Genomic DNA, 13,736 nt, shown 5'->3' on the forward strand with positions numbered 1-13,736 from the left:
TTTTGTGGTGATTCCTCATGATTTGAGGGCATAATCATATTATGAGTTTTTTTATGTCTTACATTCAAACCTCATTCACATTCAAATTACCCAGTGAGATAGGGATTGTCCTGTACCACATTTATGATAGTAGAGGTTATGACAAGCTTAGTATGATTTCTATATTATCAGTTATTATAATCAGATTCTTCATATGTTGAGATTGTTATTTTTTGGACTTATATTTTAATTTATTGCTTACTCTTGATGTCATGCTTATGTAAAGTGGCTTGTTTAGGGTCCCTCGAGGTCCTATTCGTCATGTCATACCTAGGGGGTACTTTGGGTCATGACAAACTTGGTATTCAAAGCATCAGGTTTTTAAGAGTCCTAGGTGTCTGACAAGTCATGTCTAGTAGTCTTTTTCATGAGTGTGGAGTGTGCCACAATTATGATTGAGAGGCTATGAGACATTTCAGAAACTTCACCTCTTTCATCACTCTTAAGTCATACGATAGAGTTTAACTCTATAAAGTTTCCTTCTAACTCATGTTCTATGAGTTTTAGAATCATGCCTCCAAGAAGAGCTCCATTACAAAGGAATGTGAATTAAGATGAGGAGCAACAAGCACCTCAAGCTCTGATTGATCCTTTGGCCAAGAAATTCACTCATGCAAAAGTCATGATGGCTCAAGCTAACCGCAAGGTTGTAGCTTTCGTGAATCTAAATGTGGGTACGGAAAAGACTAGGGTTTAAGATTTCACGAGGATAAATCATTTGGGATTCCATGGTTCTAAGTTGGACGAGGATCCACAAGAGTTTATTGAAGGAATATCATAGATTATGGAGATCATGGGTGTGACTCCAGTGGAAAAAGCAGACTTGTCCGCTTATAAATTGTAAAGGGTTGCTCAAATTTGGTTTGCTCAATGAAAACGAGAGAAGTCTATTGATGTGGGTGTCTTGGATTGGGAATAGTTCAAGGGTGCTTTTCTAGATCAGTTCTTTACCCTAGAGATAAGGGAGGCTAAGGTTCAAGAGTTCATAAATTTGAAGCAAGGAAATATGAGTGTGAAGGAATATGCTTTGAAGTTCACTCAATTGTCTAAGTATGCTCAGGCTATGGTAGCCAACTCTAGAGCTCATATGAGCAAGTTTGTTTTTGGTATTTCGGAGATGGTGCTCAAGGAGTGCAGAACTGCCGTGTTGATTAAGGATATTGACATTTCAAGGTTGATGACTTATGCCAAGAAAATTTAGGAAGAGAAATTAAATGAGAGGGATAGGAAGTGTACGCGGGCTCAGGAAGATAATGGTGATGGGGGTCATTCTTAATCTTTATAGAAATTCTCCTGTCAGAATTCATCTAGTGGTTCTTTTAAAATTTCTATATGGATAAGGTGTCTAACCCTAAACCTCAAGAAGGTGCTCCTAGTGATCAGATTGTTCCTGTATGTAGGAGGTGTGGGAAGAACCATCTAAGAGAATGTTTAGCTGGTTCTGATACATATTATGGTTGTGGTAAGATGGGTCATAAGGTGAGATATTGATTTTCACTTTCTAGTAAGGGTAGAGATGGTCGTCAGCAGACTCAATCTTCTTATACAAATTGCCTAGCTCAACAGGCTACTTCATCTGGTTCTGGTGGTGGTCAGCATCAAAATAGATATTATGTTGTTTAGACTCAACAAGATTATGAGGAATCTCCCAATGTGGTCACCAATATGTTACAGGTCTTTCAATTTGATGTTTATGCTTTGTTAGATCTAGGAGAGAATATTTTCTTTGTGACTGTCACAACTCAAGCTTAGGGCCTAGACATGACACAGTGAATGAAGAACCTAAAAGTACCTCAAACAAGCCTCTAAGCATTAATTTAGCCTTTCATAGGCAATGATAAAAAAAATAAGCGGAAACCATAATAGTAAATCTTTAACTTACATGTCCAACAATACCTCTAAATTTTAGATTTAACAAGGCTAAGACAAATCCCTAGCTCCCCCTCAATCATAATAGAAAGAAATGTCATAGTAACTATGAAAAAGTCTCAACATATCATAAACTAGAAACATAAAGGATTCTTATTCCCGAAACGTGGGAACTCACCAAAAGTATCCTTCAACGAAATCTCAAGTAGCCAAATGGAAGAGAATGAGGAGGAGCATTGATCCCTACATGGTGATATCATATAGGAAAGAGTATGCGTTAGTACTTTAACTGTACTAAGTATGTAGGCATGCAATACAATGTAAGATATTTAGGACACTTATAAGGTAAAGTACATAAATGAGCGCATGCATGAGTAATCAAATAGATATCATTTAAATCATACATATGTGGATATGTACATGCATGAGTAATCATGTAAATAGCATTTGAAATGTTCATTTGTGGAAAGTTGACTATAACCGATATTAAGACAGTGTGAGCTATTACATGGAATCCAACATAACCCTCTACATTGGCCGGGGAGTCTACTTCACTAGGGTAGAACTCTGTCAACTTTACATTCATTCTTTAACTTTAACTTTAAGGTCTTTCATGGATCCATTAGCCTAAGCCTACGAGGGCTCCTACGTTGGCACATAGTTAATGAGACAAGGGGTTGCTATTATGATTCTCTTACCGAATTTCACCTCAATGACCCATTCGGTGCTAAGTTATTTCCATAGAATAGTTTAATAGTTTAAAATAGTCATAGAATATAGTTTGAGAATTCAAATTATCATTACGATAGAACAGCTTATTAAAACATTTGGTGACTCAAATACGCAAGAATTGTCCTTATTGCATAAATAATCCATCATTCATAGCATTTCATCATTCTTTTATTTTATAAGACTCCCTTTTGATCATAGACATTGTTTTCATAAATATTTATTTGGAGTCAAAGCTTTCAAGTCAAACTTCATTGAAAATATAGTAAAACTGAGTGGGTTCAAATCACTTCAAATATCAAACATATATTTAAATGAAATATTGTATAAATACTTTGAAATTCATCAAAAACATTCTTTCTTTAAACAACCCACCATTAATTTCAAGAACCTTTAAAGAGCTAAATAGAGAACATACTTGCAAACCATTAATTCATACATATGAAATCATTTTGCATCAAAATAGACCAATAATCATTAGTTTAACCACAATTTATGCTATTAAGTAGAAATAAGAATTACCCGTAAAAATATTTTATTTGAAATCAAGATATTTAGTTGAAAGAATTTTAGACTACATGGTGGAAGAACCCATGGATAAACACCACATAACTTAGAATAAATCTTAAAGAAAAAATAAATATAATTTATCATATCATCAAAATACTTTAGCCATGAGAGTGAAGGAATACTTTCATTGAAACCTTACATACCTGGAATCTGAAGCTTTACTCAAAATCGATGGACTTAATGAACACTCTTGAGTCGTAGCCTTTTCTGCTCGCTGGACGTTTTATGTACTACTGGAGTATATGAATCACTGGAATAATATTTCTACACTACTAAGTACTAAAACTATATTTTGAGAAAGAGTAAAGAAGTTTATAAAGAGAAGAGTTGCTTGAGAAAGCTTGATGAACAAAATGATGAAATAAGGTGGGTATTTATAAGTGTGAAGGAAGGACCTAATAATTAAAATAATTATAAAGAAAAATCTAAAGATTTAATGGAGGATTGTGATGTCATGGGTGATGTAAAATGGAGGACTATTGATGTCATGGGTGATGTCAAATGGATCTATATCTTCTATGGTTGTGAGATTAATCTTCTTTTTACGGAATATCCTTTTTCGCAGCTACATTTGAAAAAGATAAATTCCTAATTAGGAATTGGTGTGTATGAATTGTGGCTATAGAAGTTTTCTTTCACTTTGTTCTAGAAATAACTGATTTAGAGCATTATATGGTGAGATATGACTTTTCTTCTATAAATACTCCATTTCTTCACATCACCAGGTCTTGCAAAGATTAATTTATTTGACCTATTTATCCTCTGAATTTTAAGCTATGGTCTTCACAAAAGGTTTAGGTAATGATGTTGGAGTTATTCATAAATTTGAATCACCTAATTTAGACCATTTTATAAAAAGTTATGCCCAAAATATAGAAGCAGTATCATTTTCATCGAGAATTGAAATATCATATAACGTTTTTAGGGGTGTTACATTGTCTCCCCCTTGGGAACATTCATCCTCGAATGAAATAAGACTTAGCTTGAGTAGAGTAGAGTGTAAACCAATAACCCTTCATTAATGCAATAGTGCAATTTAAAACACCATTCGAAACATATTTCATAATTTTGCATGCATATGACAAGAAAAGTTGAAATGCAAGGATTTTAAGTAATTGAGCAAGGACAACGTAATACTTTAGGTTTGAGTAGAGGGGAAAAGATGAGGGTATCACTTCATCATTTCTGCTTTCCTTGTATTACTTTCAACTTTTCTATCCCTCCCAAGGGCTTTGACGGATGAAACTTCCTTGTTCCTCAACCTCTTGACTTGCTAGTCCAAAATCTCAATCGGGACCTTTTCATTGGTCAAGTTTTCTTCAACATACACTACTTCCAAAGATACAATGGAACTTGGATCACCTACACGCTTCCTCAATATAGACACATAAAATACCGGATGAACCAAGGCTAACTCCAATGACAAATCACGTCCATAGGCCACCTTACAGAAAAGCCTTATGGCCCTATACCTTTATATGAAATTCTATTCCAAGAGTAGTACCCCTTACTAACATATTCAATAAACCACGAGACCTAATAAAGAAACACCCAATACATCATAAATTCACCCACATACCATCAATACCACATTCAAGCCTAGTTCTATAACCATTCTAATACACTCATTTGAAAGTCTTAACAAGAAGTCATCAATAGCCTACTCCAATCACTTACGTATCTACAACCACACATTCAATTCTATCATTTTAACCACTTTATGGCTCCCTTGAAGTCAATATTATTTAAGAACTTTCATGACTTCCTTAGCATCTCTTAATCAAAATTTGCATTAACTCATACCAAGGGCACACCAATATACTCTTACCTATTTAATGCACACAACAAGATCGATTTAGCTCTTATTCCACGTCTATAACCTTAAATGGAATAAGCATGCCACCATCAATATATAGAACACCTACTCTCTATATATCTATCATGACTCATCAAATATAATTAACAGTAGAACACATAGCCGACCTTGATAACTAGGTACTCTATCTCCCCTTTGTGAGAGAACTTCAATCTTCTTATCAACCACCAATTTCTTTAATTTTACTAAGGTTGGACCTATGTCTTTCCTTGCTTTTACATACTCTACCAATGATGATTCTAAACCATTTTGAACAAGAATATCACCTTCATTAATATCAATCCCCCTCTGGATTGGAACTCTTCTTGAAGACATCTTCTGAAAATTGCAAAGAACAATTGTTAGGGGGGAAAGACCTAGAGTATGCTCTATTACACAACATGGATCATGAAAGAAGGAAAACTTTTCTAAATGCCTCATAGTCTCCGATTCATAATTGTGGCATGCTTCACAATCATGAACAACACCCTATTCAATGTGGTATGTTGGACTCCGAGGACCATTCAAAACCTTGGGCTCTAATACCAAGTTTGTCATAACCCAAGCCTAGGGCCTAGTTATGATATAGAGAATGAGGAACCCAAAAGTACCTCAAACAAGCCTCTTAGCATTCAGTTAACCTTTCATAGGTAATGATAAAAATAAAATAAGCGAAAAACATAATAGTAAATCTTCAACTCACATATGTCCAACAATACCTCTAACTTTTAGATTTAATGGGGCTAAGACAAGTCTCTAGCTCACCCTCAATCATAATAAAAATAAATTCCACAGTAAGTGTCTAAAGGTCTCAACATATCATAAGCTAGAGAAATAAAGGAGTATTGTTCCCGGAACATGGGAACTCACCAAAAGTAGCCTTTAATGAAATCTCAAGTAGCCACATGGAAGAGAATGAGGAAGAGACCTGATCTCTATATGGTGATATCATATAGGTAAAAGTGTATGCGTTAGTACTTTAAATTTACTAAGTATGTAGGCATGAAATACAATGTAAAATATTTTGGGCATTTATAAGGAAAAGTATATAAATAAGTGCATGCATGAGTAATCAAGTAGATATAATTTAAATCATACATATATGGATATATACATGCATGAGAAATAATATAAATAGCATTTGAAACGTTTATTTGTGAAAAGTTGACTATAATCGATATTAAGACCGTGTGAGCTATTCCATGGAATCCAACATAACCCCCTACATTGGCCGGAGAGTCTACTTGCCTAGGGTAGAACTCCATCAACTTTATATTCATTCTATAACTTTAAGTTTAAGAGATTTCGTGGATCCATTAGCCTAAGCCTACGAGGGCTCCTACGTTGGCACATAGTTAATGAGAAAAAGAGTTGCTACTAGAATTTTCTTACCGAATCCCACCTCAATGACCCATTCGGTGCCAAGTCAATTCCACGGAATAGTTTAATACTTCAAAATAGTCATAACATATAGCTTGAGAATTCAAACTATCATATTCGGTAGAATAACTCATTATAATATTTGGTGATTCAAATATGCAAGAATTGTCTTTATTGCATAAAGAATCCATCATTCATAGAATTTCATCATTCTTTTATTCAATAAGACTCCCTTTTGATCATAGACATTGCTTTCATAAATATATATTTGGAGTCAAATCTTTCAAGTCAAACTTTATTGAAAATATAGTAAAACTAGGTGGGTTCAAATCACTTCAAATTTCAAACATGTATGTAAATGACATTATGTATAAATACTTTGAAATTCATCAAAAAAATCATGCTTTAAACAACCCACCATTAATTTCAAGAACCTTTAAAGAGCTAAATAGAGAAAATACTTACAAACCATCAATTCATACATATGAAATCATTTTGCATCAAAATAGATCAATAATTATTAGTTTAACCATTATTTATGCTATTAAGTAGAAATAAGAATTACCCGTAAGAAAATTTTATTTTAAATAAAGATAGTCAGTTGAAAGAATTTTGAACCATGGATGGAAGAACCCATGGATAAACACCACATAACTTAGAATAAATCTTTTAAAAAAATAAACATAATTTATCATATAATTAAAATACTTTAGGCATGAGAGTGGAAGAAATACTCTCATTAAAGCCTTACATACCTAGAATCTAAAGCTTTACTCAGAATCGATGGACTTAATAAACACTCTTGAATCCTAGCCTTTTCTCATCACTGGAACATTTTGTGTACTACCGGAGTATATGAATCACTGGAATAGTATTTCTACACTACTAAGTACTAAAATTATATTTTGAGAAAGAGTAAAGAAGTTTATAGAGAGAAGAGTTGCTTGAGAAAGCTTGATGAATAAAATGATAAAATAAGGTGAGTGTTTATAGGTGTGAAGGAAGGACCTAACAATAATTAAATTTCTGAAGATTTAATGAAGGATTGTGATATCATGGGTGATGTCAAATGGATCTAGATCTTCTATGGTTGGTGAGATGAATCTTCTTTTTATGGAATATCTTTTTTCGTAGATATGTTTAAACAAGATAAATTCCTAATTAGGATTTGGTGTCTTCATATGAATTGTAGCTATAGAAGTCTTCTTTCACTTTATTCTAGAAACAACTGATTTAGAGAATTATACAATGAGATATGATATTTCTTCTACAATTACTCCATTTTATCACATCACCAGGTCTTGCAAAGATTAATTTATTTTACCTACTTAGCCTTTGAATCTTAAGCTATGGTCTCACAAACATTGCAGGTAATGATGTTGGAGTTATTCATAAATTTAAATCACCTAATTTAGACCATCCTATGAAAAGTTATGCCCAAAATATAGAAGAAGTATCATTTTTGTTGAGAATTGAAACACCATACACAACGTTTTTAGGGGGTTTTACAATGACTCTTTATATTACTTTGATGATTGATATCGATCCCAAAATCCTATTAGAAATATTCTCAGTCTCTATTTCTATCGGTGAATTATTTTTAGCTCAACAAGTTTTCAAAAATTGATCGGTCTTAGTTTTCCTGAAAATCACCTTAGTTTATTTTGTAGAGTTAGACATGACTGACTTCGATGTTATTATTGGTATGGATTGGCTTAATTCTTATTATGCCTCTATTCACTATAGAATCCGAGTGATTAAGTTTTAATTTTTGAATGAACTAGTCATAGAATAGAAGGGTAGTAATTTGATGTTTAAGGGTCAATTTGTCTTGTGCCTTAAGCTAGGGTTTCAAGAACTCAATTCTCCTTTTCAATTCCAAAGATTAGATTTGTTGAGGTATGTGGAAATTTCATCCGTGGAATCCCAAAGAATCTTCAATTTTTCTCTATGATTTCTTTCAAAACCCTAGATTTTTTGTGATTATACATTGGGTTCATTCAATTATGGTTTATTTCATTTTCAATAATTTTTATTCTGCATGATTAATCCTAATTGCACGTTTCCAAGGATTTCTAGATGCACACATGCCCTATGCTTATGTTATGATTATTAGCTATGTTTTGAGGTTATGCATACATCATAATTTTTGAAAATATGTGATATAAGGATGCTTTAGATAAAATATTATGCGATTTTATGAAAAACCTTATCATGATTAGGATGATTTAGATAATTATCTCTTATGAATTGAAGTATGTTATGAATCATAATAACTTGAAAGGAGCTATTCTTATGATTTTGAAGTATATGTTATGTTGGACTTGATATTACTAAATTCCTACCATTTTCAAAACCCATGTTATGATTATGACTATTCTTGTATGGAGTTTACCTAGGATGGAGCGGATATTAGTATAGAAGTATTCCAATTAGTAGAGGCCAGGTCTCTAGTAGTAATCCCCTAGTCCAATAACTACATGCCCCCATAGGACATATTCTTAATTGACTCTAGCTAGTGGATCCACCATAGCTTATGTTTATAGTCCCTACCTTGCAAGTACAAAAATTTCTTTTCGGTGTGGGAAAGATATCGAACTCCATGTTATAGCTCATGTGGTTTATGTCAGTTAACCATACCTCTTACTTACGTTATGTTTTGACTATGATTTACTTTCAAATTTTGCATTGACAATGTTTCATGTTTTTAACAATATTTTAAAGAATTATGTTATGTTTTAACTTGGTCATTGCATAAATATATTTTAGGTGATGCATACCACATTCTTTATACTCAGTATATTGCATAGTACAAATGTATACTTCTTTTGTTCCGATATTATTTTATAATATAGGTTTTGATGTTTCTCCACCCGATCATGGCTAGTGGATCGATTCTGCGTGATTAACTTTTGTGGTGATTCCTCATGATTTGAGGGAACAACCATATTATGAGTTTTTTTTATGTCTTTCATTTAGACTTCATTCACATTCAAATTACTCTGTGAGCTAGGGCCTTTCCTATACCACACTTATGATAGTAGAGGCTATGACAAGCTTAGTATGATTTTTACATTATCAGTTGTTATACTCAGATTCTTCATATATTGAGATTGTTATTTTTTAGACTTCAATTTTTCTTTATTGCTTACTCTTAATGTCATGCTTATGTAAAGTGGATTATTTAGGAACCTTCGGGGTCCTATTCATCATGTCAAACTTGGTATTCAAGGCATTAGGTTTTTATAAGTCCTGGGTGTCTGACAAGTCGTGTCTAGTAGTCTTTTTCAAGAATGTGAAGTGTGCCACATTATTGAATGAGAGGCTATGAGATGTTTAAGAAACTTCACCTCTTTCATCACTCTTAAGTCATGTGATAGAGTGTAACTCTATAAAGTTTCCTTCTAACTTATTTTCTATGTGTTTCAGAATCATGCCTCCAAGAAGAGCTCCATTACAAAGAAATGTGAATTAAAATTAGGAGCAACAAGCACCTCAAGCTCCTATTGATCCTTTTTCAAAAAATTCCCTCATGCCAAGTTTTGAGGCATTTTCCAAATTCTTACAAAAGGCATGACGGCTCAAGCTAACCGCAAGGTTGTAGATTTTGGGAATCTAAATGTGGGTATGGTAGAGACTATGGTTTGAGATTTCATGAGGATGAATCATTCAGCATTCCATGGTTCTAAGGTGGACAAGGATCAACAAGAGCTTATTGAGGGAATCTCAAAGATTATGGACATCATGGGTGTGACTCCAGTGGACAAGGCGTACTTGGCCGCTTATAAATTGAAAGGGGTTGCTCAAATTTGGTTTGCTCAATGAAAAGTTGAGAAGGTTATTGATTTGTGTCTCTTGGATTGGGAAAAATACAAGGGTGCTTTTATAGATAAGTTCTTTCCCTTAGATATGAGGGAGGCTAAGGTTCAAAAGTCCATAAATTTGAAGTACAAAAATATGATTGTCAAGGAATATGCTTTGAAGTTTACTCAATTGTCTAAGTATGCTCAAGCTATGGTGTCTAACTCTAGAACTCGTATGAGCAAGCTTGGTTTTGGCATTTTGGAGATGGTGCTCAAGGAGTGTAGAACTTCCATGTTTATTAAGGAGATTGACATTTCAAGGTTGATGACTCATGCCAAGAAAATTGAGGAAGAGAAGCTTAATGAGAGGGCTCGGAAGTGTACACAGGTTCAGGCAGATTGTGGCGACTACTCTCATTAGAGGTCCGGTGGTGATGGGGTCATTCTTAATTTTGATAGAATTTCTCCTGTTAGAATTCATCTAGTGGTTCATTCAAAAGTTTAACATGGATAAGGTGTCTAACCCTAAACCTCAAAAAGGTGCTCCTAGTAGTCATACTATTCCCGCATGTAGGAGGTGTGGGAAGAACCATCTAAGATATTTCTTAGATGGTTCTGATGCATGTTATGGTTTTGGTAAGATGAATCATAAGGTGAGATATTGACCTTTACTTTCTAGTAAGGGTAGATATGGTTGTCAGCAGACTCAGTCTTCTTATACAAGTTGCCTAGCTCAGCAGGCTACTTCATCTGGTTCTAGTGGTGGTCAGCATCAAAATAGGTTTTATGTTGTTCAAACTCAATAGGATTACAAGGATTCTCCTAATATAGTCACCAGTATGTTACAGGTCTTTCAATTTGATATTTATGCTTCGTTAGATCTGGGAGCGAATATTTTCTTTGTGACTCCTTATATTACTATGAAGATTGATATCAGTCCCGAAATCCTATTAGAAATATTCTCATTTTCTACTCCTAACAGTGATTTATTTTTAGCTAAACAAGTTTTCAAAAATTGCTCGGTTTCAATTTTCTTGAAAATCACCTTAGTTTATTTTGTAGAGTTAGACATGAATGACTTCGATATTATTCTTGGTATGGATTGGTTTTATTCCTTTTATGCCTCTATTGACTATAGAACTTGAGTGATTAAGTTTTAATTTTCGAATGAACTAGTCATAGAATAGAAAGGTAGTAATTTAGTGTTTAAGGGCCAGTTTGTCTCGTGCCTAAAAGCTAGAAATATGATTTCTGAAGATTGCATCTATTATCTAGTATGAAATAGGATTATGAATTCTAAATCCCCTACGCTTGAGTCAGTTCATATTGTGAATGTGTTTCCGAAAGTGTTTCCTGATGATCTTATCGGTGTTCCTCTTAAAAGGGAAATCGACTTTGGAATTGACCTTCTTCTAGATACCCAGTCTATCACTATTCATCCTTATAGAATAGCTCCAATGTAACTTAAGAAGTTGAAAGATTAGTTAAAAGAACATTTGGATAAGGGTTTCATTAGACCAAGTATGTCTCCATGGGGTGCTCCAGTTCTCTTTGTTGAAAGAAAGATGATTTCCTGCACATGTGCATTGATTATTGACAACTAAACAAGGTCACAATCAAGAAAAAGTTTCATATCCCATGGATTCATGACTTCTTCGATCAACTTCAAGTTGCTAGTTAGTTTTAAAGATTGACCTTCAATTGGGTTATCATCAACTTAGAGTGAGAAAATATGATATTCCAAAGATGCCATTCATAACTAGATATGGTCACTATGAATTCTTGGTTATATCTTTTGGACTAATGAATGCTCCTTCAACTTTTATGAATTTGATGAACAGGGTGTTCAAGCAATATTTGAGTATATTCGTCATTGTGTCTATTGATGATATCTTGATCTATTCTCAGAGTGAGGATGAGCATGATGATTATTTGAGGATTTTTTTGCAAGTTGTCAAGGATCGTCAGTTGTTTGCTAAGTTTAGCAATTATGAGTTTTGATTGAGGTCGATGGCATTCCTTGGCTGTATTGTTTACGATGAAGGTATTAGAGTTGATCCTAAGAAGACCGAGGCTATTAAGAATTTACCTAGACCTCTTTCTCCCTTAGATATTCAGAGTTTCTTGGATTTAGCCTGTTACTATAGATGGTTTGTGGAAGAATTTTCTTTCATTGCTTCACCTTTGACTATGTTGACTCGGAATAAAGAGAGGTTAAAAGCTTCTGAGAAGAGCTTCCAAGAAATGAAGGATCGCTTACTTCAGCTAGTTTTAACTTTACCGAAAGGATCAGATAGTTTTGTTGTGTATTGTGATACCTCAAGGATTTCTCTTGGTTGTGTGTTGATTCAAATAGGAAGGTGATAGCCTACATTTCAAGGCAACTTAAAGTTCATGAAAAGAATTACCCGGTCATGATTTGTAGTTAGAAGAGGTGATGTTTGCTTTTAAAATATGGAGACATTATCTATGTTGTTCATGTGGATGTGTTCACATATCATAATAGTTTAAAATATATGTTTAAGCAAAAAGATTTGAATCTTCGCCAAAGGAGATGGCTTGAATTGTTAAAGAATTACAACTTGAGTGAATTGTATCATTTAGGAAGGCAAATATAATTGTCGATGCTCTTAGTGGATTGTCCCTGGATAGTGTTGCCCATATTAAGTATGAGAAAAAAGAGTTGGTTCATGATGTGCATAGCCTAGCTATTTGGTTGATTCAACGTATGGTGGTGTTATAGTGCAAAAGGGCTGAGAATCATATCTTGCTTGAATTGAAGAAAGCGGTTTTTGAAAAAGCTATCAAGGCTTTTTACCAAGGGAGAGATAATGTGCTTCGTTACCAACGTCACTTGTGTGTTCCAAATGTGGATTGTTTGAGGAAACAGATTTTATCAGAAGCTCATAATTCTTGATATTCTATTCACCCAAGATCCAAAGATGTACCATGATTTGCGGAAAGTCTATTGGTGGAATGCCAAAAAGAAGAATATTGAGGAATTTGTACCTAAGTATCTGAATTGCCAACAAGTGAAGGTTGAACATTAAAAATTGAGAGGTTTGGCTCAAGATATTAGCATTCCTACTTGGAAGTAGGGTAATTTGAATATGGTTTTCATCAGGGTTTACCTCATACTCATCATCAACATGAAATGACTGATGTGAGGCCACAAATGCATTTTTTAATTATTAATTACCTCAAATTTAGTCTTTTCATTTATTCTTTTTCGCATAAATTTAATGGATTGTGCTAAACAGTGTATTTTATTTGTAGAATTAATCTAACATAAAAATGAAGAAATTTGGAGCCAAAACAAATTAAGGAAGATGAATTAAAGAAGAAAAATCAAGCAGACAGCTTAATGGATTAAATTAAATATTGTATTATATTTATATAATATTCAAATATTTGCAGATTCTTCAATGAAATCAATAACAATTTGTTAGCTTCTGCCACGTGGCAGTCTTTGAAGAACACGGAATAAAATT

General features: G+C 33.7%; 1 protein-coding gene across 1 annotated transcript; it reads left to right on the forward strand.

The window, feature by feature from the left end:
* The first annotated feature begins 11,534 nt into the window (after positions 1–11,534).
* LOC129883525 (uncharacterized) lies at positions 11,535–12,246 on the forward strand. Its single transcript, XM_055958166.1, has 2 exons — positions 11,535–11,704; positions 12,087–12,246. Exons 1-2 carry the CDS (start codon positions 11,535–11,537, stop codon positions 12,244–12,246), a joined length of 330 nt encoding a protein of 109 aa, XP_055814141.1.
* The last annotated feature ends 1,490 nt before the right edge of the window (positions 12,247–13,736 follow it).

Source organism: Solanum dulcamara, chromosome 3 (genome assembly GCF_947179165.1).
Source record: "Solanum dulcamara chromosome 3, daSolDulc1.2, whole genome shotgun sequence".
NCBI lineage: Eukaryota > Viridiplantae > Streptophyta > Magnoliopsida > Solanales > Solanaceae > Solanum > Solanum dulcamara.